Below are 26,167 nucleotides of genomic sequence, written 5' to 3' on the forward strand. Positions count from 1 at the left end.
CACTCTCTTTTCTTTCCTCGTCGCTTTTTTCCTTTCCATCCGCTGTGTTCTCTCTACATACTTTCCAGTTCTGCTTCTGTCGCACTCAGGCCGGCGCTTCCGCTTTTGGTTGAGATAGAAAAAGTAGGAATAAAATGGATATAGACACGCACAATCAGATACTCAGCGCTCAGCTATCTTCTAATAACGGCTTCAAGTCCCATGACAACATTAAATCATCTCTATTTTGCATTCTCAAGATTTCTGCTCCATACCAATCTCGATTGTTGCAAAATGACCCAGATTTCAATGAACATCAGTACATGCTGGGTCAATAGTCTGGACTGCTAGATTATCTGGTACCGCACCCTCTGACCGCATGTTTTCCATAACAACACTATGTATTGATGTTCCATCATTTGACCCCAATCACTTCTGCTATGTACTATGTTCAGTCATAAATAATGCCGGGCCAAAGCCTTCCCACATTGTGGCCAGCTCGTAGGAATGTTGCTCTGATCTACCACAATCATCAACTAAAATTTTGAAAATCCATAGTCGACATTCGGCATGATTCCAATTCCATTGCGGGATACTCTGCAAGATGATATTTGGGCAGGCGTGCGTTGCGAGCATGTGAACATACTAAAATGCAGGCGATTTAGTACCTGGATTGGTCTGGGTAAGGGCGGAGGATTGAGCCTTCACATCACGAGAGGGCACAAACCATTGGGCGGAGCTTTCGGCGGTCGCGGAGAATGTAGGGCTTACGTTATCGTATGGTGGAGGGGCTTCTAACGAGCTCAAAGCCTTCTTGCGACGGAATAAATTTTTCCAAAAAGAAACCATGCTTATGGAATTTGAGATCGTTTGCAAACAAACTCGGCAGATATTTTCATAAAGTAATGCTGGGGAAATCTGCCAACTATATTTGGACAATATAGTTTGAATAAATTAGTAGTAGTAAGTGATTACAATATAGCTCATGTCGCGTAGCTTGTAATGGATGACCTAAAGCTCTTGACACCGATAGTTGACCATGTGTTTATCACAAGATCCTCTCTAAAATGATTATTCTTCCTTGATCATGGGCCATTAGCCTCAGCCTAGTTTCCCGCCGTTTCGACCAGCCTTTTCACCCACTAAGTCCAAGAATACATTCAGATTGATAATTGATAATTCTCCAATCATCCTCTCAGACAAGGAAAGTGATGTATCGATGCCAGTTCGGGTATGTGGAGAGACTGAATGTGATAACACTTATTAATTTCCAGAAAAATTGAACTAATTACTACGCAGAGTCCGGCTCTCACGACAAAAATGCTACTGCCCATCCAAACAAAACTTCATAAGTCTCATATTATTCAATCAGAAATTCTCAAATGCACTGATCTAACTCTTCTGAATGAGTCCTACTAGTTCGTCAAGCAATTCTACCGTCTCCCTTGGACTTGCAATCCAAGCCGTAGTACCCACAACTCTCGCTTTGAAATCATTGCTACCGGCACTCAAAAACTGGTCTCCAACATGTAATGTCTTGTCCTTTTTTATCCATTGACTTTCGTCCTCGACATTTCCACCAAAGAATTTCTGACAGACCAGCACTCCCCAGCTCTTATCGCCAATATCCACAAAAACATCATTTCCTCCATTGAAAGCACAAAAAGGTAAAGAACGACCGACTTCCGACATCTCGAGTTTCTTTTGTACAACTAATACAGTTTCTTCGAGTGACTCCCGTGCAAATTTATAGCCCGGTTCCAGAGGAACAATACCCACAGCTCGCTCTTTTCGAAGAATAGTAGCAGGTAGATCAAGATTGGTAACGCACTCGCGAAGGGAGAACTCAGCGAGGTCGAGAAGAGCAGTTATACTTGGCTGAGTCCAAGTGGTCATACTGGGCAGAATCCAAGAGCGACGGGGGTGATGAGTTAGAAGGTATGGGGAGCTGGCGTCATAGGTGAAGAGGAAGTTGGATTCACCACCTAAATAGGCGTTAGAAATAAAGGAGAATGAGAGTGTAAGAAAGGTGATTTACCCATTACGATAAGATTCTGCTTTTGCTCTGGTGTAAGAATGCTGGAAGCTTTAATTGCTTCCAACAGTCCATGAAGTCTTCCATAATACTTATCAGCCTCGGTATATCCAGCTGCAGTTACAATTCCAATCTTGGTATTGTGGCTCATAAGATCTACAGCTATAAGCATCTTGTCATCCAAAGTGGAGTAGTAGTATGACTTACTAATTATTCGCTCAATAACAGGGTTTGTAGGCTCAAGACTTTTACCGTCATCATACCTTCAATGGTTTAGTCAGAAAGCTGGAAAACTCGCATGAAGAGCATGACCTACAAAGTAACATCACCATCAAAAGTGGCCAAATCCACTGATCCCGCAGAAGTGACACCCATGAGCTGTGCAGTGTTCAAAATAAGCCTGATATCGTTGAAAGAAGGTGGAACAAATCGTCTCGAGGAAATAAAGCGCTTTCTATCCTGATATCTAAAAGCGTCCGCCAGTGGTAGTCGAGTGAAAAATGTACCAATGCTGGGAACCAGGAGTTTTAACTTGGATTGACCTCCTAAGCCAACTTTTTGATGGGCGACTTGACCACTTTAGTATCTCGAGTTATGCAGCGAAGAACTAAACTCACTGTGATCATCAATCATATCTTCAACATCTTGCATGATTTCGGCGTAACGGCGGTGGGCAATCTCAGCCATCTCACCAATGGTTCCATTTCTAGATTCGAATACACCGGTTGGCTGTGAATGTAGAACAAACGGTACAGCTAATAAACCTTTGATCCATTCTTCAATTGAGAGTCAGTAACCGATGTTAAGAAAGGCTTAAGGGCGCTTGCCCAAAGTGGAAATTGTGACTTCTAAGATCACGCGCGATGCTATCGGGTGCTATTCAATTACACAGCAGTATGACAAGTGGGAAGATTAGAGACAAATTGAAAGTTGGTACCTATGAATTGATCTCGTCGATGAGTTTTAAGTGCATCTGAATAGAATTAGAATCGTCGGGTTGGTTGAGAATCTGCTATGGACACGTACACTCAACTCGAAATCTATTTGAACGGTGAGTATGAATGGAGAGTTGCATGTGATATAATGGATACGTACCTCGTCGTCATTGTCGTAGATCAGATTGAAGGGAAAGTATGATGGTGTAAGGTGTTTAACGGAGAGTGAAGAAGATCTTCTGAATCTTTGTGAAGTAAAGAATATGTTTTGATACTGTTGAAGACTTTCACGTATGGTTGGATTATGTTGGGTTGGGAATGGGAAGGAGGTGGCCGTGTGAGGAGGCATTGTTGCTAGCGATTGCATTTGTTGGCCAATGCACACGCAAGTGAGGATTTGTATGTAGGTTAGAACCAACCAATCAGATTTGACGCCGAACTCGATAGATTGACATTCTCCTGTTGGCACTGTCGACTCCGCCAAATCCAGCACATATGTGTTTTATTTGCTGGGTATGGCTGACTTGGCTGACTTGGTTGCGGAAAAGAGTCAACGTGAAACTGTTTCTATCGAAGAACGCTCCTCCTTTGGACCCGCCCCTTTCTTGCCTTGGCGAACTGCCCTGGTGTCTAAAGTCAAGATACTCACGGTGCATCGCTTGAGCTCGGATTACAACATGTCAATGTTGAACAAGTCTCCTTCTATCTATCTCTAAACTTGAAAGCGATGGTTCCTAGGATTGTGGCGCCCCGGAACTTGCTTCCGTCCCAGCTGCCTGCCAGATACAGCCCAGCTGCGAGAGAACCGGCCAGACAACCAACCCAAGCTCCCAAGCTCCCTGGCTTCTTGGCCAAGGTACAGTATCACGCGTATCTAATCGGAGTGATCCGGACCTCATGTCGATCCTTGTATTGCAAACCCCGCACACACGTAATCTTATCAGATCTCTATTTAACAAGGTCACAGCATTGATCTTTCTCTCTCGTGTTACATCTCTGAAGAGTTCGGAAGCAAGCCAACAACAAGTCAAGAGCAAATCACTACTTAACTATTATCTTCACACCCAAAGAACACAACAAGATGAAGGAAAACGATACTGCTCTCTATCCAAACCCCGAGGTCTCTCAAGCGGTTACCCAATATTCTCTTGAACATTCAACCGAGCTTCCTAAGCATATATCAGACTATCATGCGTGGGGATCGACTCAGCCAAAAGCCAATTTTATGATCTCGCCTTTCCAGGCACAGTTTCAGATTTTTATGGCCAGAGCTATGGGTGCCAAAAGAGGTATGTTACTCTGTATACTGTTGGAGGATAGAGCAGGACTGTTGTGTCTTGGCGGGATTGCGTGAGAATGAGATACTACCTCTCAAGCTCAAGATGCGTTGAACCGCTAGCACGCGGTGTTGTGTTAGCAAGTGGGAGTTCAACACATCTGCGGGAACCATTTACCTCATGCTAGTCCGAGTTGTCTTTGCCGTCTTTATGGGGATGTTCACATACTAAATTTTGCAAAACTGTTAGTCCTAGAAATCGGAACCTACATTGGCTTTTCTACTATGGGAGTAAGTTTCCTCATTTCCTGGAGCCCTTCTTTTCCACCATCCTGTCATATTTGCACCCCATGTTAAAACTCAATCCAGTGGTCTGAGGCCGTCGGTCCCGAAGGTCACGTAACAAGCCTTGAATCTTCTCCCGAATACGCCGAGATTGCCCGTGAGACATTCTCCAAAAATAACCTCAGTAACGTTGAGGTTTTGATTGGCGATGCTCGTGAATCGTATGTCCGGTTTCTCTCTTTCGTCCCCCAATCATCCCCCATCACGCATATAGACATTTTCTCTAAACTTGTCACAGGATTAAAAGCTTGATCAGCAACCTTGAACAACCTTATGATCTAATTTTTATCGACGCCGACAAAACTTCATACCCCGCTTATTTCGATCTAATCCTCTCTCTTTCCTCCCCTTCTTCTACGCAAACCCGTCTCCTCAAACCTGGCGGCCTAATCCTGGCAGATAACATTCTGCGTCGCGCACGTGAGCACTATTTCCATTGATTCTGACTTGTTTAACTCCCTGATTTCGCTCTCAATTCCTCTCTCCTGTCCCACTTGCTCACCCACTAACTCCAACCGCAGTCGTCGCCGATTCCAGCCCTACAAATCCATGGGCGCTTAAGAACGGAGAAAAGACTTGGAAAGAAGGTGACTTAAATGCACTGAAAGAATTTAACGATTTGATGGTTACCGAGAAAAGATTAGACACATTTTTGTTACCCTTGTTTGATGGAGTAGGTATGGGAAGATTGAGGGATTGAGTTGTGAGATTAGATTGAAGGATATAGATTTGTACATATGATCTGTGCAAGTAGAAGTATATATGAATCATTCAAGTGTAAATAGAGTCATAATTTGAGGTCTTGCGTGTTTTTTTTTTTTTTTTTGTAAACTATGGTAGTTTACGGACTCTCTTAATTCCTCGTTCGCTAGACATGCCAAATTAATATTTTGATCTTACCTGGAACGATTCAATGCCACAATGGTCAAGAATTTTCACAATAATTTAATCAATCTGATGAGCCCAGCGCAGTAAAATGATCTAGATTTCGAAAGCCTCTCATTGTTGAACCGCAGTTCAATATCCCATGAGCTCTGCATCTATGTAAAACTTCATGGCGCCGTCTCACTTTAGAGGCTCCATCCCACTTTCATTCAAATCCCATTTTAATACAGGGAGAAATATGCAATAAGAACGCCATCCACCATGCATCTGACCCGAAAGTAATAATCCTATGCCATGCAATTCAACTCCTCATAAACTCTCAAAAGAGAGGCACACAATTTAACAATCCTGACCCCAGTTCTCCTTGATCCAGCCGGCCATTAATTCCGTCAAAGTCTCATTTCTATAACTGTTAACATCTTCGTCCGTATAATCCGCCCCGGAGAAGCGCAATGCAACCAGGACCCATGGTTTTATGAAGTCTATGAAGACTAAATCTACAGTCTCGGGATTTGAGCTGGTGGAAGGGATATTAATGCGGGATTCGATACAATTGGGTACACGATGGAAAGTGATAGGGGAATGAATTGTATCGTCGCCATCGGAGCCGTTGTCATCCTTGGTAGTATAGCCAGGAATGAGGTCGGGTTTGTGGGTTGAGGAGGATGAAAAGAGAGGAGATTGAGCGTTAGATGGCGGTGGAAGATCCGAGATGGGTATCGAGGGAGCAAGGATATCGGTTTTGTAGGAGAGATGTTCAGGTGGTGCGAGATTATTAATATCTAAATTTGAGGATGAAAAGATGTTGCCGCCGCTGTTAAGAAGTGGGAGAACTTGTTCGGCAGCAGCGATTGGCACGTCTTTGATATACACAAACTTGCTAACAAATGGAGAGATGATGAAGGTAGTATCTCTTGTAAAGGCACCTTTAAAAATATCAAATCTCATGGCGCCTGTGTTGGTAATGGCTATTGTTGGAACATCTTTTCGATCGAGACGGGATACAACATCAGGCATTACTTCGTCACTAAGCCACGAGAAAAGACTGTCTTTGCTAGGATATTTTGCTCTGCTCATCCAGAGATCCTTTGGAGCGCAACCGAAATTGTGGTCGAGGTTTAGGGCCTTTCGAGCTTTGGCGATAGAACGAGAGACATTCTTGCCATGCTCTGTGGGAAATGTTGTCTCGTTTAGCCCAGTATGGAAATGATAGCCAAAAAGGTTGTTATCGATATACCTTCTTTGGAAAGACATGCTGGCACGTTCGGCAACCTCAGTACCTTGTGCACTAGCAGTGTGTTCTTCTTGGGGTGTCTTTTCCTTTTCGTTCTTTTTGATACCTTCAATGGACATCCAGCCAACAGTCTCCATATATCGACCGCTTTGTATCCCGTACGCTTTAGAGTCGTATTTGGCATAGCTTCGAATATGGCTATGGCCACCAAAGAATTGAATGGGAGTATCCCAATTTTGATCTCTCAAAGCCTTGTAAATGGCCTTGTACTCCGGTCCATCCAGAGTTACATGTCCAATAACCACAAACAAATCAGCATCTTCTCGAATTGCTTGTTGGAACCATTCTTCTTTGATAGTCTTTTCGACTTCTTGTACAACTGTATTGTTGGCGTTTCTATTGAAATCGAAGAGAAATCCAAATGCTACCACTTTGATCCCCTGATTCTTTGTTGTAAACTTGCGATATCGTTTTGCCATTGGAATTTGTTCACCGGTCTTTGGATTTATGTAGTCGAGATTTGAAGCAAGATAATTGCCGTTAAAGTTTGGCACCGTTCGATCGTATTCTCGAGCTGCGGCATCTGCTTTATATAACTCATGGTTCCCAGTACAGATGATGTCGATTTGTTGCTCCCTGAAGATATCATATGTGTATTGTCCTTTGGGATCTGATGCGTCGTACAACCCATTTCCCTCAATCCGATCTCCTGTATCGACAAGTAAAAGATCCACCCCTTTATCATCCGCTTGCTTCTTCATCTGCTCTGCGAATGATATGTAATCACCCCAGTCCGCAGAGTACTGGGCCCTGAGATATCAGTCAGCTCCCGTTCATTTCCACTGCTTTATAATTTAACCTACTCTTGTAGATGACCTGCATGCCATCCATGAGTATCTGTGGTTTGTAGAAAATTGAGTTGCCCCCATTGCAATGGTCTCATAGGTGCCGCAATAGCAGCTGGCGCAGAAGGTTGGGCGCCTGCCGCGAGAGATGTGAGAAGACCGGTTAGGGTCAGTAGATGTTTTGCCATCTTCTAATGTTCTTGATATTGTGAGCAATGGCACATGGGAGGTCAACGTAAGTCTCAGGCAATAAGCAATGTTATCCGGGCGGGGGGTTGAATGTTGAAGTGAATACTTGAATGATGAGCGACTTCTGCCAATCGAGGTGTGTGAAGTGAGTTTGTGCTAAACTACGAACGCTTAGAGCAGTAGCTGGGCAATAGAACTCTCAGAGAGGCAATGAACGATATGCACCCAGTACTCATAAAAAGTGCGATGAACCGAGAGGGATGATGGAGGGCTTAGAGATGTAGATATAGATATGGATATAGATATGGAGACCGAGATAGAGATAGACAAATAGATAGCCTGATAAACTAAGCTAGACTAATATACAGTATCCAGTATCCATACAGTCAATGTAGTGAGACCATACCAACCTACCTTCGCATGGGTCCCAGGCAGAGAGTGCTTGTTCTGTCTTGTTTAATCATGTGGCGGGGAGCTTCTCTTCCTTCCTTCCTTCTTTCAAGAACCCTGAGAGCTATTAAGGTGGGTAAGGGGTCCATGAGATCCATGAGGTCGGAGGGTCGGAGATCGGGGAAACATTTCACTTTTTATCCGATAAGAGCTTCCAAAAGTCGCAACCCGTCGATGCGGATTGAAATATGAATTGAACTTCAGTCTGTATTTGTCTTCACATTTCCCCGGATACATGACTCGCCATATTATATGTAATGGCACGCACTGTCAGATGGCGGAAGGCTTTCAATTCCGAACTTTTCAGAAGCCATTTGCAGGCTAAGGAAGCAACAGTTCATCCACACCAAGATACAAATGCCTTCATATCAAAACCAAAATTGACGTCCCCGGCTGATGATAAGTCAAAATTGCCCCTTCACAAACAAGGTATTGGAAAGGCTTCTTGGATTGTATTGATGAATGCTAATAGCACAAGAGAATGGTCTCAGGAAACTCCTCCCTAGGGTATCGCGAGCTGTTGCCGTAAAAGACAATATAGCAACCATTTCGGAAACAACAACATGCGCATCTCGGATCCTCGAAACCTATCAGAGTCCTTTCGATGCTTCCGTGGTAGAAGATGTCAAAGCTGGCACTGGACATGTCGCGGGGAAGACGAACATGGATGAATTTGGAATGGGCTCGCATTCATTAAACTCACATTTCGGTGCTGTCCGTCACCACAAGCCTTTCCGGTTGAGATCGGTGGGAGGAAGCTCTGGTGGAAGCGCAATGGCTGTGGCAACCAGCACAACTAATATGGCACTTGGTACAGATACCGGTGGGTCAGTTAGGCTGCCAGCTGCATATACTGGCACTGCAGGATTTAAACCTTCGTATGGCATCGTATCTCGCTTTGGTGTGGTGCCTTACGCAAACTCGCTTGACACTGTGGGCTTAATAGCACGTAGTGCGAGTAGAATACACGAAATCTTCCCGAGATTGAGCAGTCATGATCCTCGGGATCCAACGAGTCTCAAGCCCTCCAGTCGATCCCGTATCAAAGAACAACGAATGGACTTTTTCGGAAAGACAAAGATCTCTGCTACGCATGATCCATTTTACCTTCGAGAGTTGAAGATTGGTGTTCCAATCGAATACAACATCTCAGAATTGGACCTAGAAGTTTCATGGGCGTGGCAACGAATGTTGAAACTTCTTCAGCGTGAAGGATGTACAATCGTTCCCATTTCACTTCCTAATACAAAACATGCCCTTTCAGCATATTACGTACTCGCCGCAGCCGAAGCATCTTCTAATCTCTCGAAATATGATGGGGTAAGGTACGGAACTCGTGACCAATCGAGTGATGGGGCTGGAGATGTCCTCTATTCTGGGACCAGGGGCGCTGGCTTTGGAGACGAGGTGAAGAGGCGAATTCTTCTTGGGTCATACTCACTGAGTTCCGATGCTATTGATAATTACTTTATTCAGGCACAAAAGGTTCGACGGTTGGTACAGAGAGATTTTGACCGTGTCTTCTCCATGCCCAATTTTCTACGCCCAGAAGAACAATTTGATCTCAGTGATATGGAAGAAGGTATTGCGCTCGAAGATAAATTGGGCCCCGCAGAAGTGGATATTATCCTCTGTCCAACAGCTCCTACTCTTTCGCCAATAGTTCAAGACATCACTGAGCGCCAAACACCGGTCGATGCTTACATGAATGATGTATTCACGGTACCTGCTAGTCTTGCTGGTATACCCTCCATCAGCATACCATGTAAATTGCCATTCAAGTTTTCTAAGCAGAGTGTGCCTTCAACTGTTGGCATTCAGATCATGGGCCAGCACTCAGACGATGGTCGCGCTTTACAGGTTGCCTCCATGTTGGAAATGTTGTGGGATTCTCAAGTAAATGAAGGTTGGAACAAGGACTTCCACGAGTGGCAAGAACGGAGCTTGAAAGTATCAGACGCGGATATCGTATCCTTGTCAGAAATGATAAGACAGGCATCGACTTCCGAAGAGGCGGAAACACTTAGGGAAAGGCGCGCCGAGAAGAAAAGACAGCGTCGGGTACAAACCAGGGAGTTTCAAAGGCAGGTGTGTGAAGAAGACATGGACAAATGGCAGAAGTTGAGATTTGGAGACCAGAGGCCAACCCAAACAGCAAGTATAGCGTGATGATTAGTTTATGCCTGACGTTTGGTTGTCACTAATCGGAGATCTCTATGGGAAAGGACCACACAAGCTTGTGGTAATGGCCCGAGATCATCTTTGATCTCATGAATCCTGATAGTATTCATCCTCTCGGTTGTCATTTGCTCGTTTGTGCAACAATTTCAACTCTATAAAATAGATGGCGAATGACAGTATGCAAATGTACTTTTAAATTCAGACGCAAGGCGTTCGTACAACAGCTTCCTGTACCTCGCCACAGAAAGATCTTGAAAATTTCGAGGGCGACAGTTGTGTTCCTCAATAATATTCATTCATGGACAACGCACGTTGCTTCGCGATCTACGAAGCAGAATAAATGCTCCATTCGATGAAACAAAAATGAGAATTCTCGACAGTCTAGACCATTTGCTATGTGAGTAACACTTTGTTTTCCGGTCCTGCATTCTCTTGCTGGTGTTTTCTCTGCATCACCATTCCGAACCACATCTTCTTTCCTATCCATTTTACCCCTCTACTTCCTAGTTTCAATCCACTACCGACCTCGATATCGTTTTCCTCTACTGCCCTTTCCAATACTTCCCCCACAACATGGAAACCCCATTTCTTCCCCTCCTCTACCACTTCTTCGATCTCATAGACATAACTTTCGCCTCTAACTTTCGTCTTCTTTCCTTCAATTTCGTCTCTGAATCCAGCCTGAGACAATCTACCCATCTCGGCGTGCATATTGGTGATTAATACCCTCCCGTTGTTCACACCCGAATCTGGTTTCAGTAGGAAGGCCACAGTTGAGAAAAATGCATCAAGGGGAAGATGTTCAAGGACGAGAGTACTAATCACAACGTTCGCTTGACCTTGGATTGATTTCGAAATTTCGGGATTGATTTGAGGATTAAGGGCATTGAACTCGTCGAATTGGATGGTGGGGATATGGCTATCGTTCTCCGGGACGTAGAAGCTGCAACGGGACCGAGCAATCTCAAGCATTGCAGGTGAGAGATCAAGAGCGTGAATTTTGGAGATCTTTTTGGAAAACGGTGGTGCGAGAAACCGGATAGTATTTCTGGCGGTGCCACATCCTAATTCGGTGATTGTGATGTTGTCTTGAGCCTCGGATGGAATAAAAAACAGCGTCTTCAATAGAGAGGGTATGAGGGCAGAGTCAAGAATTTGTAAGGGATTGTGATCTGTGTCGTATGTTGCGGCCCAACGGTTATAAAGGAGGTATGTGGAAACCGATTCCAGGTGGGTAGTGGATGGGCCTGGTGTAGGCATCTTTAACAGATTTGATAATCTTTGGAGAACTGGATAAGAAATCGCACGACTTTATAAATAGGAATACAATGAAATACATCGGTTGTCGAGCAGTTTATAATAGGGAGGTGGTTCAATATGAGTCACCCGGTGAACATTGTGCTGTGATGGGAAGCAGCGGAAGTATTAACACGTGATGCGATGTTATTTGAAAATGCAATACATCGTGCTACCTTGAAATTTTCGTTATCTCCAAGACCAGCGATTCTAGTCTTGCAAACGGAGGAATGAGAAAGGGGAAAGGGCGATGACTATTCTTTGAGGCTACATCAGCTCTCGGAAACTACCGAGATGGTCGATCTTTGATTGGACAGTGAAGGGGTTGTTCAGAAATGTAGTGAAGCCTTCGATGCAATATATTTGAATGTGCACTGGACTGCACTGCATGAAACGCCATTGTGATGGTGATCTGTAGCAAGATATTGTAGGAAGCGTAGCATGCTACTCTATGCATACACCTCATTCTGCGAGTCGGACGAAAAGACATAGTGGGATCGAATCTATTCATAAATTTCGACCAACGCGGGACCGCTGGCATACTTACTTCCTACTAGTCAGCACGATAGCTACATACGCAGGTATTCATCTATTAATATTCTTGATGTCATCAGAGCAAGTGGACGTATAGAATGAATGCAGTTTGATTAGAATGGAGGGGCATGTATATCTACCATGTATATAACATAGTTCCTCATCCGAGAATCTATCTAACTGAGCTCCTACTACTTATTACTACCACTACTATTACATTCCCAATAAATGAATGCATTAAAGCCACAAACCACACAACTTCTGCACCCAAGCCATTCACATATACGCATTTTAATTTAATATAAAACTTAAAATATGATCGGATGATTGTCTTTTCTCTCTGACAGCTTCATTGGCTCTCCTTCCACGCGTTAAAACGGGTCAGCATTGTGTACCACCAATACCAGCAAGCAACAAACGAAATGCAGAAGAGAAAATTGCTTGACATACATGCTCGTACTCCCGAGTTTGGTACGGAGGTACGGAGGTACGGTACAGTCCCTGGCACGTACATGCATGCTTCGTACCTCTAAACAAACAAACGAGCAGACGGACGAACGAGCGAACGAGCGAACGAGCCATATAATACGACACGGCACAATACCAGACCACACAATACAATACGACATGCTACGGATCTTCATTCTTTACTCCAATTGATTTTCTACACCTGTTTTTGTATATTAGATCACTTGAGCGTCAGGACTCGTTGCTTTCGACGCTGATCAGTATTCGAGACAATACACATCCATCCATCCGTCGCTTTCCATCTTCTCATCTTCTCATGGGCCCATGAACCGTGTATCTATTGCCTCTTCTCTTATACATGTACATTTATTCTCATGCCCTTTGCATCTACATACAGTCTCTTCTACATGCGCACATAATTTCAATGTTAATGCCAATTCCACTCTCCACTCCCACTGCCACTCCCACTGCTTTAATCTCATAATATGATCGTCTGAGTTTCATACACCGTTTTATGCGGAGTACACCGTTGAGCTAGCTATCAATTCTTAATCAACTGAAAACTGGATCTTTCTGCAGTCTCACGCATTGCCGGTTCATCGCATCTCCATATTCACTTCATTTCACCCGCCACCTCGATATCCCATCACTTCGTTTTTCTGGGATTGAAGAAGAGTTCCTAGATAGGAAATCGCAAGCAAAGCTCGAGCCAATTTGATTGACAGTCTCTCTTTACTTCTTTTGCAGTTACCATTCATCCACATCTCTCACTCTACTGAATCCAATCTCTACCAAAGTACGACGGCCAAATCTCGAGCATTCGACCTTTGGAAAATCTGTTGCGAGCTCTATCATTTTGCCTAATTCTCCTTCAATCTGCCAATCTGCGAATTGCGAGTTCTTTTCCAAAATCAAACATTCAAGAAATACATCGCGAACATGCCTATCAATGGCAAGCCCAATGGGCGATTTGAACTTCCTGCTCTCACATCTTTTGACTTCAATTTGACAGACGGGACCGACATCCCGCCGCCTCTTCCAGATTCTCCAATAGAAGAAGAGGCACCCAAATCGACACCCGCACCCATACCCGCACCCGCACCTGCACCTGCACCTGAACCTGCACCTGCGGCATCGACACCTGCAGCATCGACACCTGCAGCCACTCCTCAAACTGCCGATCCTGTTCGAAACACATCTACTAGTACACCTCCAGCTTCACCATCGGCAAATAATCAATCCGACTTTGCTCACCTCACCACGACGAAATCCTATGGTTATTTCCCACCTACCTCCTCATCTCCTCGCAATCATGCTCCTCCAGTTCGCGTGAGAGCCCCTTCGGACGCTGCTGTCCCGAATAGTCCTAGTCGACCCGAAAAAGAAAGTAGTATCCGCAAATTCTTGTCTCGGAAATCACTCAACACCAATTACACAAGTGGGAATGCGAAATCGCATGAGGATTTATCAAAGATGGGGAGACCAGAGAGTCCAAATAGTCTTGCAAGCAGTAAACCTAGCTTTGTGAAGCGGAAGAGTGGAAGCTGGTTTAGGAGTTTTGGGAGCAGCAGTAAGAGAAACAGCGTAGTATACGAGACTAAGCCTGTAGTGTATACTCCTACTCTACAGAAGACTCCCGAGATTCAAAAAGAGAATATTAAGCCAGCATACAAGAAGCCCGGTCCGCCGCCGCCAAAATTGCCGGAACTCGATCAGTTGAAGGCTAAGCTTGCGGATGATGATCGTGGTAGTTTTGGAGGCGATGATATGTTTAGGAATATCTCGTGAGGTATTTATACGAGACGGTTCTGAGGATACAAATGGTGCTTTTGGGCATTGCTATCTGCTACGACCCAAAACTCGTTACAGAACTGGTGGAAAACTCGGATGAGATCCATACTAATACCCCCAAAGATACGGACCGAGAGATGGGAAGGGGAAGGCATGAAAGGGAAGCAGAAATCCCATGTACTATGATCAAGCTTGAGGGGGGGGGGGACAAAAATGCTATTTTATCTTTTCATTTGTTTGGCAGGGCGCCCTTCTTTTTAATCAATGATATCTCTGGGTGGTGGTCTTGTTTTACGCTGACTACAGTATCAAACAAAACAACATTTTAATGTTGGCTTCATGTGCCATGATAGTTTATTCTTGGGGTACCAAAATACTCATAGTTATTAGCCTTTTCTGAACAAAATACAGTAGGGGATTTGCATGGCCGGAGGGTCCTTTTTTACTCGAATATGACATTGGTTTTCTGTAATGATAGTATTTAGTGACGGCTTCTCTCTTTCTCTCTCTTTCTCTCTTCCCATGTGTGTGTGTCTCGCCCTCTTTCTCTCTGCCTCTTCCCGTCTCCCCTTTTTTTCATTAATCATTGATCTCATTTACCTGAAAGACGCCTTTTCGGATCTATAGATATCTGTGGGTTGTACGTGTTGTGTGATTGATTACCTACCGATATTCCTACATCCATTGATGTTTCATATCAATATGCATCATTGCCAGAAACTCCAAATCCCTACCTCGAACCTTCTTTTCCCAGCTTTGCATAATGGCGCTTGAGAAAAACCCTTGACCCTTAGATCCAAATGCAAATGCAAATGCAAATCTAAATCTAAATCTAATAATCCAGGGTATCGTCTTATCATCATTTCATTTCATGCCTGGAGCGACTTAGGATCAAGCTGGTTAGCACCGGCGCCACGTGCTGTCGGTAGCAGCAGTGAGACACTGTAGCCACCCTATAAATGTGACATGATATGACATTATGCGAGGCTATGTGAGGCTGAAGAGGGTTGGATTCCGGGGGCATGGTGGGAGGAAATCCCTGTATTGACAAGCTTTGTGGCCCTGTGTGGGTTCTGTGGCTCTGTCGTTCTGTGGTTCTGTCGTTCTGTGGTTCTGTCGTTGGGATGCACCAATGATTGGGAAATTTCGGCAAGAAACGTCATGGATAAGATTTGACACGATTTGAGACGACCTCATATGATACAATATCAAAATAGATGAGTGGAACGTTGCAGGCAATAACTTCAATCCGTATTCATTGATTTTTCCCCATCAACCATCAACCACCAACCAATTCTTCCTTTTCTTTTCGCGCACTCCAGATTATCGTACCACATCCTTGGGAACGAATAATTGAAGATGGCGAGTCCCATTCAATGTAGAGCTCTAGCTAGCTCCGCCGCGGTAAGCTCGAGAGGAGCTTTGATGTCTGGTCTCTTGAGCAGACAATGCACACAGAATCGCTTGGGCAGCTTGGTGGCTCGGAGATATAAATCTGGTCCATATGGTTATACACAAGCCAAAGCGCTGGTGTATTCTAAGTATGGGGAGCCGGCGGATGTCTTATCGTGAGTTTTGTTGACACCATTTACTTTTTATCCGTGGTCTATTTTTGTTTTTGCTTTTGCTTTTGCATTTACCTCAAGTGTTTGTGAACTTAGCTGATAGTAATAAAATCCAGTCTTCACAATCACTCCATCTCCCCCTCTCTTCCTTCAAAATCTATTCTCCTCCGTACTCTCGCGACCCCCATTAACCCCGCCGATATAAACCAGATCCAAGGTGTCTACCCCTCCAAACCTCCCTTCACCAGTCTCCTCGGAACCGAATCTCCCTCGGCCGTCGGCGGCAATGAAGGATGTTTTGAAGTCATGTCGCTTGGGCCCGGCATCTCAACTCTCTCGAAAGGCGACTGGGTGATCATGAAATCGACTGGGTTTGGAACATGGCGCACACATGCTATAGCGGAGGAATCACAGGTTCTCAAGATTGGAAATAAAGAGGGACTGAAACCCATTCAGGTCGGCACTGTGAGCGTCAATCCGTGCACGGCTTATAGAATGTTGAAAGATTTTGAGAGCATGGTGGAGGGCGATTGGTTTATACAAAATGGTGCGAATAGTGGGGTGGGGAGGGCAGCCATACAGTTGGGGAAGAGGTGGGGATATAAGAGTATCAATATCATACGGGATCGAGAGAATGCTGATGAGACTGAGGCGATGAAGAAAGAATTATTGGAGTTGGGTGCTACGAAGGTGGTGACCGAGTCAGAATTGATGGATCAAAGCTTCAGGGATCAGGTGAAGGAGTGGACGAATGGAGGCAGGGAAAAGATTCGCGTGGGGTTGAACTGTGTCGGTGGACAACCGGCAGGTGCCTTGGTGAAATGTTTGAGTAATGGAGGCCATTTGGTTACATATGGTGGAATGTCTAAGAAGCCATTGATGATTCCTACTGCAGCTTTGATCTTCAAGGATATCAAGTTTAGTGGTTATTGGGTTAGTAGGTGGAGTGATAGCCATTCAGATGAGAAGAAGAAAACGGTGGATGAAATTTTGGAGATGACGAGATTAGGTATGTTTAAGGACATTCCAGTTCAAGAACTCAAGTGGGACTGGGAGACAAAGGAGGATGTGTTGAAGTCGGCAGTGAGAGGAACCTTGGAGGGGTTCAGAAGTGGAAAGGGAGTTTTCATCTATGGAGATACGTAGATTCTGTCGAGGAAGAATGAAATAGAATAATATTGAGTGTTGAGTTCTTGTTTTTGAGAGCGATTATTGGAGTGCTCACTCTACTGGAGGCGACTCCTTCTCTACCTCTTACACCCTTGTCATCTTTTCCAAGAGGAGAACGATCCAAATCTTCATCAATATATTGAGGTTAAAACTTCGAAGCACACAGCAGAAGTCGATTCGGATCTCAGTCGTCAGAAACTCAAGCAAGTGTTGCGGAGAATTCGACAAGTGTACGTTTGCTTTCAGATTCCCTAATTTTGAAACAGCTAGCGGATGATTCCTGTCAAGCAGAGTGAAATTCTCTTGTCGGGTTCATTATCTGTTGTGTAGCAGCGAAAACTATGCATTGTCTATCATTCCCTCTCGTTGACCTCTTGCAACATAATATTCGGGTCTTGACCTTGGTCTTGTGTCTGGACTCCTGAATCCAATAACGAGAATCCGTTTGTATTCTAGCATGCCCTATTTGTTCATCAATTCGATTTCAATAGAAATTCGCGTGCGTGGCGAGGCTTTCAGAAGAGGAGTCGATGAGACGAGTGAGTTGAAGATAGTTGTGGTGATTTAATCGCGGTGCTTTGGAGTCGATGGGACATCTTCAAATGTTTCCAAGTTACTCCAGTGCTACGTTCAATTGTCTGTAGGTACCTATACCTATATACCCACATACACACACAAGTCGAGTGACAAGAAACACGATCTGGTATTATCCAAATAAAAATCACTGCTTATAACCCCAGCCAAAATAACACCTACAAATCACATCAAGAACCATCAGATACCATCAGATCAGACCAACAGCCCGAATCCAAAACCCCCACCACATCTCAACCAATCCTCCCCATCTCTTCCCACAAACTCATCATATACACACACCCCAGCTAGCTGCTAGTCGCTAGCCGCCATCTTCCTCACCAACAAGACAAGACCAAAGCACAAAGTTAAATAACTCATTCTTCTCCTACAGCCCTTTAGCGAGAACGACATGTTAGCAATGCGAAGTATTCCTTCCCCCAGCCAAGATTTTTGGGGTATGCATCTTATGTCTAATATTCAATATTCAATATTCAATATTCAATGGCTGCTAGGCAAAAGCCAACTTTCATTCCTGCGCTCACAATCTCAAGTGAGTGTGTGAAAATTTGAGATTCTCATTGTGAATATATTGATTGATGTAAGGGTTTGTTTGACAACAAGTGTGTGCCAAGGAAATGGTGATGTTGCATTTAGGTATGCTAGAAAAATTTGCTTGAGACGCACGAGACTTAGGAGAATGGTAAATAATGATATTAATTGGGTAGATCCCTATATCATAACCTGCAGCTGATTGTATAGTTGATGCGAATTAGTAACCGGTGTAAACCCAGCTGGCACTCTACAGAGAAACTCATGTTAAACTTCAGATAGAGGTAAAAAAATTCGTCAGACCCAGCAAATCAGGTATCACATATTCTCAAGAGCAAATACTCAAAGTTTAAGCACAAACTCATGTTTAATCAACGTTGTTGTTTTCGCGCACTGTTGTATAAGAACAAGTAAGCCACCACCTGCAACAGCCTCAATCTATCTATCCCAAGCTCACTACCACCTTTCTTATTACCAATAGCAAATCACTTCCAATCTGCCTCTTCTCCACCTCCATCCACTTCACAAACATGAAAGTAAGAGATAGAAACCTCCCATCCCCATTTACCTACCCTCCTAAAACGCCCACAAACCAGCCATGCATGCAGACCAAAAAACTCCCCAATCCATCCCTAGCAATTCGAAATTGAACCTGATCTTAGCGAAGAGACTAGAAAAAAGAAGAAACAACAGAACATCAACCATGACGTTGCGCCGCATCTCTAAAGGCTTCTTCCTGCATTGCCAATAATTGTTCTGCTGTAAGACCCGATTGTTCCAGTTTATTTGCTTTCTTTTCTCTTCCCTATGATTTTTCTTAGTTGGTATGTATTCTGTACACCCTGCAAAGAGTAGATTAACATACCTTCAATTGTTCCTTGTGCTCACTCGCTACATCCACAATATCCTTGACATACTCGCTAAAGCCCAATTGTTCCAAGGCCTTAGTAATGTGTTCACATGCGATAGTTTTCTTGCTTTCCTTTTCGGAAATTTCATTTGCTTCGGACGAGATGAGCGTGATGAATTCGACACAGCATTCAATTAGGAGGTCGCGGGCATCTTTGCCAAAGGCTAGACCTGAACTGGCAGGAAGAATTTCGGTTACTATCTTTTGAACCGTTGCTAAAGAGAATGAGGGTTAGTAATTGTTGAAAAGAGGGAATGTAATATTGTTGAATGAGGATGGCGGCGTAGTTTTGACTAGGTCTTGGGTGTGGCGAAGGTCTGTCATCAGATGGCTGTGCCTGGAGCCCATGCATTTGGGATATCGTTTGTATACGGAGGCTGCAAGGGAGAATGTTCATTTGAAGTTCTCTTGAATGAGAAACCAATGCCAGGTTCTGAATCTCTATCCTGCCTACGGCTCTCAGAAGACTGGAAAGTTGAATTAGACCTGATATATTGCGGTGCCGTGTCTGAGAAGCTGTTTAGAAAAGTCTCCTCAGAACTATTACAAATTTCCGACGATTGCGAAATTCTGTATAGGTAATCTGAGATTTCAAATGGTACCAAATTTCGCAACGCCGAGTGCACAAGTGCAATATGCTGTCTAGCTCTCTCTTCCTCGTTTTCTAGTAAAAAAGGCGTTTTGAGAATGGATTCGCTAGCTTGCAGACTTGAATGTCTTGCTGAAAGCCTAACGACAGTATCGCTATGAGAAATTCCGTCTTTGTGACCTTGGTAGCCTATATCTTTATATGACTGGTCTCGCGTATTGAGGGTGAGCTTCGTTTGTTCAAAGACTGTCGGAGGAGAATCGGTGTCGTCGATTTTACCATCATCTTGAGTACCGGCCAAAGAACTTTCATTATCCCAGTAGGAATCGAAGTAACAATCAAGGCCTGAATTACAAGGGTCAATCCCTGTCTCTTGTGGTTGATATGTATGCTGTTTCATGGCTGGATAGACAATAGAAACTGGCTTTGGAAGAATCCGCCCTCGGATGGCATTCCTCCGTCTTGGGGTTATGGTGGCACGAAGACTCGATGTTCTCGGACGAGGGACTGGCCTAGGACTTCTTTTGGTCCCAGTAAATTGCATCCGCTTCGATTTATAGATACTGGAGGGAATGGGATCAATTTTCCAGAGAGTAGAATGATTGGACTCAGGACAAAGTGATTTAGAAGTGTATCTTCGAGAGGTTGGATGGTCCCTATTGAAGACTTGAGTCCACGAAATATTCTGCTGTAGAGGATCCATAAATGCGCTAATAGTAGGATGGGTCTGTTGTTTATGAATTTGTGTTGGAACTATGTCAAAATTGTCCTGGTGGCAATTTTGGTGAGTCGCAGAACGTGATTTCGAAATTGACACGGAAACCTCTTTGTGCCATGTTCGGATATCTTCTAGTACTTTCTGCACGTATTCAAGACGCTTGCCACCGTCGTCAAGTCTAGACGAGGATCTTGATGAATCCGAAGCCCCAGGTGAAGCAGAAAGATACCGCGAAGTCGAACACACTTTCTCCATGTTATTCAATGATGATCCGAAGGCTAGACTTGAGATTCGCCGAGGAATGTTTAGAGCCTCCGCCCACAACGTGTGTTTCTTATGCAAATAAAGCGACCTATGATATGAAGATAGGTGTGGAATACAAGTTAAGTCTAAGTCACTATAGTAATGATCTGATTCATTGCAGCGAAAGTAAGAAGCCCCCGAAGTAGTTGATGAATTCGACTGCTTAGGTGAAGGGCTAACCTCTGTTTTTTGGCAGTGCGTGTACTTTTTGCATGATGATGCTGATAACGTTGGACTTGAGGACGTATCGTAGTCGCCAATGGGAATTGGTGCCTTGCTCACTCCCCTCGTGCGGGAAGAGCAATCGCATTCGTTGTCCATGGTTACGGATAATAATGATGATGATGATGATGATGATGATGAGGATTGAAGAAAAAGAAAGAAAAGTTACCTTTAGGAAGTGATAGATCATCGTTACCTGTGAAGAAAGAGCGTCAGTTCAGTCCGTTTGTGTTCATGTAACGGAATGCAGCAATATGAAGGAAAAGGAAGGTACTTGGATTGGTCGTGGGCGGCATCTTGGTTTTAGGTTGAGTATGAGTGCTCGGGGGGATTTGATAAAACTACAAGTGGTAGAATTGTCTTCAACTAATAAAGACTCTCCATAGATACTGCTTTCAAATAATCATTCGAGCCACTTGTTTCGTAAGGGCTCTTTCCTTCGAATCACCCCGTGCAGTATTAGATCACGTGATATAAAGATTCACTTACTTGAAAATTCCCTGTCAGACATTGTGAAAGGAAGGGACAATGAGAAGATGTAATGGGAGTTATGAATGATAAAGATGGACCAGTTAATTTCCGAACTGTTTTGTGGTTGGTGTCAATGAAGAGCCTGACAATGATCTTCTTTGGATGTACACGTGATGTTGTATTTGTAAGCAGAAAGTGAAGTCAAAAAGTTCCAGAGTCGCGTTTTGTCTGCGGGAACCTCTGGATTTATCATGCCCTTTTGTATGCACCCGCGACGCAAAATGGCAACTCAAAATCGCACTAAGCGTCATTAGGGTTACTAAGCGAAAATTTGCGAAAGATCCAAGAAAAAAATGTGTAGACATCATCCTAACAAAGCAAGCACTACCTAGGTACTATATAAATACGTATCCCTTATGGATATCCATTGCTTCAATTCTGCCACGCTGATACTTATCATTCAACGAATTGTGAACACAATACAAATGAGTGCTGTACTTTGTTCACTCCGTATCCGTATCTACCAACAATGGCCATCGCATCAATAGAAAGTGGCATCTTCGGAGTCGCGTCAAGGCAAGTACTTCAACTGGTACTTAAGACGCAATAGTATTTAATACACCTGGAAGGATATGCAATTCCTTCAATCCTTCTGCCCGGTAGTTTGGTATCGTACAAAATAAATGTACAAGTACGCGCTCAATATAGTCGCTAATGTCATGATGCCCCTTCCCAACCTCAAAACTCCATGAATATACATTTATGATAAAAACTCTTATGATCATCACTTATTGGACACTCGTTGGAATCTTTACTTGCCCCCTCTTTCTGTCCATCAAAGGTCTTCCATACCTCCAACCTGTTCCATGTGCTCCTCTACCATCTTTACCAATGTCGTCAACATTGATTTCCTTGATTCTGAACTCCCATCTAGGTGTATTGACTTTCATTATCTTGGCTTCTTCCGCTGCTTTGCGATCAGCCATACGTTGCCTCACTTGCTCTTCCGCTTCATCTCGGGCCTCTTGTCGCGCAGTTCGCTCATCTCGAGACAATCCAGCTTTGAAATCTTTATGCATCTCAATCAATTCGGGGTGTGGTATTCTTTGGTCTGCGGGGAGAAGTTTCTCGTCGAAGATCTTCGCAGCATCCTCTCTGGTAAAATGTCTTGATTCTGAAGTGGGGTGGAAGATTTGTTGTCCCGTTGCTACGTGAATGGGCAAATCATTAATCGATTCGTGTGTGGTTTTACCAGTCCCTACATTGGGTTGCGTCACAGGGACCATTGACATAACAGCGTCAGCGTATGGTCTCGCAAGGGGTTTTCCCTAGCACAATAAATATTAGCTTGTTTGTGGTTGAAGATTTTCCCAAAATAAAACATGTATGTAAAATAACTTTCAGAGAGGCTCGCATGCATAATTTTGTAACCATGTAGTTGTCTTGAAGACTAATCGAATTTTATAAATCATCATAAAGTATGTTAGACTGCAAAAAAATTAAAAATTTTAACATACCGCTCGTTCCCATTCTTTCTCTATCTCCTTCAAACGTACCACCGCTCCCACGCGGCTCATTTCAACTCCAAGTTCGGCACTCACTTCTCTAACCGACTTAGCATCCTGCATAATTTTTGTCCAAATGAGCTCTCGTAGTTCTTCGCTCAACACCGATTGACTTATGAACTTTCGATTGGCCGGGAATGGCATCATATCTCTCGTGGTTTGTGGCGGCAATTCCTTGTTGCCATTTGCATCAGGCTCATTTTGACTGTCGGACTTTGGACCACCATCTTTTCGCGCGTTCGCCGAAGCTTCCACAACTCTTTTTAGTTTACCATCGGTATTGTAGGCCCCCATGTAATTTGTTGAGTTGTCTAATGGGTTTCTGAAGTTCTCTCCTTGTGTGCCAAGCCACCTGAAGAGCGATCGCCTTGCTCTGGTGGCTCTTCGTGCATTTTGTGGAGGGGTCAATGAGAAGGATCGTGAAGGTACTTGATTAAGAAAGGATTTTGCATAAGCAGACCCAGACGCGAGTAAGTTCGGACATCTTGAAGAAGGATTCATGATAAAAAAAACCAACTCAATTGAGGCAGTGAAGAAAGAGGATTGAGGGTGGTTGATGAAAACCGTGGGGTCCCTCAGTGAGGAAATTTCTAAGTTAAACTTGGGATCAAAGCTCCAAGAGAACGCTAAGCGAAGCAGTCACGTGTCTGAAGGATCTCCAGTTGGAGACATTTCTCGGAACTGATAGATATCCTTCTTTTATAACCTCTATCTATATCATTCTTCTATGTCATTCTTCTAAGCAACTTTGTGAACAGCCGGTGACTCTACGATCAAGTTCTTACGAATCCTTTCTACCTCGTCAATTGTAAGACCACATTTCTCTATCACGTATGATTCAGCCCCACCAAATTCCTCATGGAGCATCTTAAGGGTAGCAAGCATGTTCTCAGCTCTAGCTTTTGTTAGCAACATATCTTTTTCGAGGGAAAGCATTACATACTTGGAGCTAATAAGATTTTCTGCCCCTTCATGATCGTCTTTAATAGCTGGGTGATCCATTAAATGCTTGATGATTCCTGCTTTCCACTCTTGTGGAAGTCCAAATGTTGTCAAGCTATATTCCCGTGCGACAACCTCGTCGTCAACACCGCAGAGAGATAAGATCAATGCGCAAAGCACACCAGTTCTATCTTTACCAGCTGTACAATGAACGATCAATGGCTTGGAAGGTTCATTTGCAAGGTGGAGAAGAATGGTTCGGTATGAGTTTGGAGCATTGTTCAAGATCTCGGTATATGCCCGAGTGAAACCCTTTAAAATGCCATTCAGCTATATTTTCTCTCCACAGCTTCTAACTAAGAGAACCTACCTCGGTGCCCTTTGAGGCGTAATCCCTAAACCGGATGGCAATCCTCTCCGGGCTATAGTTCTCCGTCGGGAACACTGGTGCGAAGACTCGCTGACAACCCTCCCACTCTACCACTCCACCCCTACCAGCGGCCGCACTTTTATTAAGCTCATCTTGAGACCTCAAATCATAGATATGAGTAATTCCCAGCTGCTGCATAGTAGCAATTCCCTTCTCGGTGACTCTTTGAGGCTCACCACAGCGATAGACAACTCCCTGTCTTACGGAATGCGAAGTTGGTCCTGATGCGAGTGGATATCCGCCCAGATCTCGAAAGTTGGGAATCCCTTCGACGGTTATGAACGGAGGCTCAAGCGCCTTTTCGTGAAGAGTTGAAGCCATGTTCAAGATCAGAGAACTATTTCGTTGGTGTTTTTCTAAGTTGTATATCAGTAAAAGAATTTATATGTTGGGCAGGTAGCTTGTACTTGGTCTCAGATCGACGTGACTGTAGTATACGAATTCAAACGGCCAAGGCTAACCGAGGCGACTTGCAACACCAGCACCCTGGTGCACCTCATTGCCACGACTGAGCCCCCATTATCAACCAACGTATCATTCGGATATTCGCAACACATCTTCGGTAAATATCATTTATCAAATCACCATAGATTGAAACTTCATGTCTGGTACTTACTGGGTATTGCTGTGACAGGTAAATATCCATAATCTCATAATCTGACAACAAATTAAGAAAATCAACCAATCTCGCCACTTGGATTCCTTACGCATGACTTCAGAATCCATTCGTCCAGATTTCGATCCCCACAACATTACGCCTATCGTCATGCCTCACCGAGAACCCAATACACCGGAGCCACAAACACAGGACTCTGCAGAGCGTGTAGCTCGCATACGGATTAAAAATCGCAGGAAACTGTACCTTGATCGCCATCCATCATATTTTACTGCCCCGGACCTAGAGCTTGCAGGTCAATTTTTGCTACATTGGATTAAACAATTCGATAACTAATTATATCCAGATCCGTTATTGTATGACCGATGCATCAGGAGATTCCAGACTGCCGCGGAGAGAGAAGCAGACGGACGAGCAAAAGGGTATTCTGGTAGGCAAATCTTCAGTGGTTTCGATCGTCTTCAGTTCTTCTGATGGTAATGAATATTCTACCAGGTGTGTTGGAAGCAGACCTATATCGATCAGAAGCTAAACTTGCTGCATTGAAGGGCAGCTCTGATTCGTGCCCTCGGGACGAACATGAAGACGTTGGGCGCATTCAAGAAGATCATGGGGTTCCATACTTGAGCTATGCCAGAGGTCAAAATGGTGAAGTTTTACCTGAAGACCCTGATGAAGTACCGAGGAGTAAGGAGGACGGCTTCGAGAGATGGAAGTTTGAGATGACACTCAAGTTTCTTAGGGGGGAAGATGAAGATTTTGATTATCAAGATGTAGACGCTGGCGGGGAATGGGATGAGATTGAGAATAGGGACGTTGAAGAGCGATGGTTCGAGGATGAAGAACCGGAATGGTTAGGGGAAGAAGAAACTGGGGACACAGTTGGTGGAGAAACTGGTATACAGGATTTTTGAATGGTGGGCAATACCATGATATTGCATCCTTCTCATGGTTGACTCACACAAATTATCTATACAGTTGCTGACGATGCCCTCTATATGGCTTGAGCAAATACCTAATATGTCTTGGGAGATGTGCAAAGCTCCCATATTCTCGAATGTTGCAGGTGTCAAAATACGTGATTGCTCTAGAATAGGT

At 44.0% G+C, this 26,167-nt stretch overlaps 11 protein-coding genes across 14 annotated transcripts; 5 read left to right on the forward strand and 6 right to left on the reverse strand.

The window, feature by feature from the left end:
- Positions 1 to 1,230: 1,230 nt before the first annotated feature.
- Positions 1,231 to 3,365, reverse strand: Bcisn1. Its single transcript, XM_024694649.1, has 8 exons — positions 3,110 to 3,365; positions 3,041 to 3,054; positions 2,952 to 2,987; positions 2,632 to 2,790; positions 2,331 to 2,583; positions 2,222 to 2,277; positions 2,018 to 2,170; positions 1,231 to 1,964 (listed from the first exon to the last, which is right to left on the reverse strand). Exons 1-8 carry the CDS (start codon positions 3,118 to 3,120, stop codon positions 1,372 to 1,374), a joined length of 1,275 nt encoding a protein of 424 aa, XP_024550439.1. The 5' UTR covers positions 3,121 to 3,365; the 3' UTR covers positions 1,231 to 1,371.
- Positions 3,366 to 3,872: 507 nt separating this feature from the next.
- Positions 3,873 to 5,360, forward strand: BCIN_08g04430 (hypothetical protein). The gene is made up of 5 exons (XM_001552255.2): positions 3,873 to 4,238; positions 4,476 to 4,516; positions 4,595 to 4,731; positions 4,809 to 4,990; positions 5,092 to 5,360. Exons 1-5 carry the CDS (start codon positions 4,031 to 4,033, stop codon positions 5,268 to 5,270), a joined length of 747 nt encoding a protein of 248 aa, XP_001552305.2. The 5' UTR covers positions 3,873 to 4,030; the 3' UTR covers positions 5,271 to 5,360.
- A 44-nt stretch (positions 5,361 to 5,404) lies between these two features.
- Positions 5,405 to 8,223, reverse strand: BCIN_08g04440 (hypothetical protein). The gene is made up of 2 exons (XM_001552256.2): positions 7,553 to 8,223; positions 5,405 to 7,499 (listed from the first exon to the last, which is right to left on the reverse strand). Exons 1-2 carry the CDS (start codon positions 7,720 to 7,722, stop codon positions 5,795 to 5,797), a joined length of 1,875 nt encoding a protein of 624 aa, XP_001552306.1. The 5' UTR covers positions 7,723 to 8,223; the 3' UTR covers positions 5,405 to 5,794.
- A 9-nt stretch (positions 8,224 to 8,232) lies between these two features.
- On the forward strand, positions 8,233 to 10,702 carry BCIN_08g04450 (hypothetical protein). Of its 3 annotated transcripts, none has more exons than XM_024694650.1 (2): positions 8,233 to 8,602; positions 8,652 to 10,702. In XM_024694650.1, exons 1-2 carry the CDS (start codon positions 8,431 to 8,433, stop codon positions 10,340 to 10,342), a joined length of 1,863 nt encoding a protein of 620 aa, XP_024550442.1. In that variant the 5' UTR covers positions 8,233 to 8,430; the 3' UTR covers positions 10,343 to 10,702. The 3 variants fall into 3 exon arrangements, with proteins under 3 accessions (XP_024550442.1, XP_024550440.1, XP_024550441.1); XM_024694651.1 differs by having other exon boundaries at positions 8,654 to 10,702; XM_024694652.1 differs by having other exon boundaries at positions 8,233 to 10,702.
- A 5-nt stretch (positions 10,703 to 10,707) lies between these two features.
- Positions 10,708 to 11,870, reverse strand: BCIN_08g04460 (hypothetical protein). The gene has a single exon (XM_024694653.1). It carries the CDS (start codon positions 11,612 to 11,614, stop codon positions 10,748 to 10,750), a length of 867 nt encoding a protein of 288 aa, XP_024550443.1. The 5' UTR covers positions 11,615 to 11,870; the 3' UTR covers positions 10,708 to 10,747.
- Positions 11,871 to 12,727: 857 nt separating this feature from the next.
- BCIN_08g04470 (hypothetical protein) lies at positions 12,728 to 15,260 on the forward strand. Its single transcript, XM_024694654.1, has one exon. The coding sequence runs from the start codon at positions 13,592 to 13,594 to the stop codon at positions 14,438 to 14,440; it is 849 nt and encodes a 282-aa protein (XP_024550444.1). The 5' UTR covers positions 12,728 to 13,591; the 3' UTR covers positions 14,441 to 15,260.
- A 166-nt stretch (positions 15,261 to 15,426) lies between these two features.
- Bcetr1 lies at positions 15,427 to 17,696 on the forward strand. Its single transcript, XM_001552259.2, has 2 exons — positions 15,427 to 16,011; positions 16,125 to 17,696. Exons 1-2 carry the CDS (start codon positions 15,803 to 15,805, stop codon positions 17,152 to 17,154), a joined length of 1,239 nt encoding a protein of 412 aa, XP_001552309.1. The 5' UTR covers positions 15,427 to 15,802; the 3' UTR covers positions 17,155 to 17,696.
- Positions 17,697 to 19,000: 1,304 nt separating this feature from the next.
- Positions 19,001 to 21,591, reverse strand: Bcncb2 (the record flags this gene model as incomplete). 2 transcript variants are annotated; one of them, XM_024698303.1, is made up of 4 exons in its annotated part: positions 21,535 to 21,591; positions 21,215 to 21,241; positions 19,169 to 19,428; positions 19,001 to 19,108 (listed from the first exon to the last, which is right to left on the reverse strand). In XM_024698303.1, the coding sequence occupies exons 1-4, from the start codon at positions 21,554 to 21,556 to the stop codon at positions 19,001 to 19,003; spliced, it is 417 nt and encodes a 138-aa protein (XP_024550445.1). In that variant the 5' UTR covers positions 21,557 to 21,591. The 2 variants fall into 2 exon arrangements, with proteins under 2 accessions (XP_024550445.1, XP_024550446.1); XM_024698302.1 differs by lacking the exons at positions 19,001 to 19,108; positions 19,169 to 19,428; positions 21,215 to 21,241; positions 21,535 to 21,591 and adding an exon at positions 19,439 to 21,150.
- Positions 21,592 to 21,798: 207 nt separating this feature from the next.
- BCIN_08g04500 (hypothetical protein) lies at positions 21,799 to 23,658 on the reverse strand. The gene is made up of 2 exons (XM_001552262.2): positions 23,034 to 23,658; positions 21,799 to 22,844 (listed from the first exon to the last, which is right to left on the reverse strand). Exons 1-2 carry the CDS (start codon positions 23,580 to 23,582, stop codon positions 22,305 to 22,307), a joined length of 1,089 nt encoding a protein of 362 aa, XP_001552312.2. The 5' UTR covers positions 23,583 to 23,658; the 3' UTR covers positions 21,799 to 22,304.
- Positions 23,659 to 23,725: 67 nt separating this feature from the next.
- On the reverse strand, positions 23,726 to 24,868 carry BCIN_08g04510 (hypothetical protein). Its single transcript, XM_024694655.1, has 3 exons — positions 24,394 to 24,868; positions 24,025 to 24,335; positions 23,726 to 23,976 (listed from the first exon to the last, which is right to left on the reverse strand). Exons 1-3 carry the CDS (start codon positions 24,772 to 24,774, stop codon positions 23,820 to 23,822), a joined length of 849 nt encoding a protein of 282 aa, XP_024550447.1. The 5' UTR covers positions 24,775 to 24,868; the 3' UTR covers positions 23,726 to 23,819.
- A 73-nt stretch (positions 24,869 to 24,941) lies between these two features.
- On the forward strand, positions 24,942 to 26,141 carry BCIN_08g04520 (hypothetical protein). The gene is made up of 4 exons (XM_024694656.1): positions 24,942 to 25,015; positions 25,088 to 25,364; positions 25,416 to 25,499; positions 25,565 to 26,141. The coding sequence occupies exons 2-4, from the start codon at positions 25,163 to 25,165 to the stop codon at positions 25,981 to 25,983; spliced, it is 705 nt and encodes a 234-aa protein (XP_024550448.1). The 5' UTR covers positions 24,942 to 25,015; positions 25,088 to 25,162; the 3' UTR covers positions 25,984 to 26,141.
- The last annotated feature ends 26 nt before the right edge of the window (positions 26,142 to 26,167 follow it).

Source organism: Botrytis cinerea, chromosome 8 (assembly GCF_000143535.2).
Source record: "Botrytis cinerea B05.10 chromosome 8, complete sequence".
Taxonomy (NCBI): domain Eukaryota; kingdom Fungi; phylum Ascomycota; class Leotiomycetes; order Helotiales; family Sclerotiniaceae; genus Botrytis; species Botrytis cinerea.

Excerpts from the sequence above, each read along its gene's own strand:
- Bcisn1 (XM_024694649.1), bottom strand. Across the intron at positions 2,791-2,951 it reads TCGACGAGATCAATTCATAG|AATGGATCAAAGGTTTATTA; the intron begins GTACCAACTTTC and ends TCTCAATTGAAG. Across the intron at positions 1,965-2,017 it reads GCAGAATCTTATCGTAATGG|GTGGTGAATCCAACTTCCTC; the intron begins GTAAATCACCTT and ends ACGCCTATTTAG.
- BCIN_08g04430 (XM_001552255.2), top strand. The coding sequence starts at position 4,031 with ATGAAGGAAAACGATACTGCTCTCTATCCAAACCCCGAGGTCTCTCAA. Across the intron at positions 4,732-4,808 it reads ATTGGCGATGCTCGTGAATC|GATTAAAAGCTTGATCAGCA; the intron begins GTATGTCCGGTT and ends AACTTGTCACAG. Across the intron at positions 4,991-5,091 it reads TAACATTCTGCGTCGCGCAC|TCGTCGCCGATTCCAGCCCT; the intron begins GTGAGCACTATT and ends CTCCAACCGCAG.
- BCIN_08g04440 (XM_001552256.2), bottom strand. The coding sequence starts at position 7,722 with ATGGCAAAACATCTACTGACCCTAACCGGTCTTCTCACATCTCTCGCG. Across the intron at positions 7,500-7,552 it reads CATGCAGGTCATCTACAAGA|GGCCCAGTACTCTGCGGACT; the intron begins GTAGGTTAAATT and ends CTGATATCTCAG.
- BCIN_08g04450 (XM_024694650.1), top strand. The coding sequence starts at position 8,431 with ATGGCACGCACTGTCAGATGGCGGAAGGCTTTCAATTCCGAACTTTTC. Across the intron at positions 8,603-8,651 it reads ATTGCCCCTTCACAAACAAG|AGAATGGTCTCAGGAAACTC; the intron begins GTATTGGAAAGG and ends TAATAGCACAAG.
- BCIN_08g04460 (XM_024694653.1), bottom strand. The coding sequence starts at position 11,614 with ATGCCTACACCAGGCCCATCCACTACCCACCTGGAATCGGTTTCCACA.
- BCIN_08g04470 (XM_024694654.1), top strand. The coding sequence starts at position 13,592 with ATGCCTATCAATGGCAAGCCCAATGGGCGATTTGAACTTCCTGCTCTC.
- Bcetr1 (XM_001552259.2), top strand. The coding sequence starts at position 15,803 with ATGGCGAGTCCCATTCAATGTAGAGCTCTAGCTAGCTCCGCCGCGGTA. Across the intron at positions 16,012-16,124 it reads GAGCCGGCGGATGTCTTATC|TCTTCACAATCACTCCATCT; the intron begins GTGAGTTTTGTT and ends AATAAAATCCAG.
- BCIN_08g04500 (XM_001552262.2), bottom strand. The coding sequence starts at position 23,582 with ATGAATCCTTCTTCAAGATGTCCGAACTTACTCGCGTCTGGGTCTGCT. Across the intron at positions 22,845-23,033 it reads AGAAAGAATGGGAACGAGCG|GGAAAACCCCTTGCGAGACC; the intron begins GTATGTTAAAAT and ends TTATTGTGCTAG.
- BCIN_08g04510 (XM_024694655.1), bottom strand. The coding sequence starts at position 24,774 with ATGGCTTCAACTCTTCACGAAAAGGCGCTTGAGCCTCCGTTCATAACC. Across the intron at positions 24,336-24,393 it reads ACGCCTCAAAGGGCACCGAG|GGTTTCACTCGGGCATATAC; the intron begins GTAGGTTCTCTT and ends GGCATTTTAAAG. Across the intron at positions 23,977-24,024 it reads GAAAATCTTATTAGCTCCAA|AGCTGAGAACATGCTTGCTA; the intron begins GTATGTAATGCT and ends AACAAAAGCTAG.
- BCIN_08g04520 (XM_024694656.1), top strand. The coding sequence starts at position 25,163 with ATGACTTCAGAATCCATTCGTCCAGATTTCGATCCCCACAACATTACG. Across the intron at positions 25,365-25,415 it reads CCCGGACCTAGAGCTTGCAG|ATCCGTTATTGTATGACCGA; the intron begins GTCAATTTTTGC and ends AATTATATCCAG. Across the intron at positions 25,500-25,564 it reads ACGAGCAAAAGGGTATTCTG|GTGTGTTGGAAGCAGACCTA; the intron begins GTAGGCAAATCT and ends ATATTCTACCAG.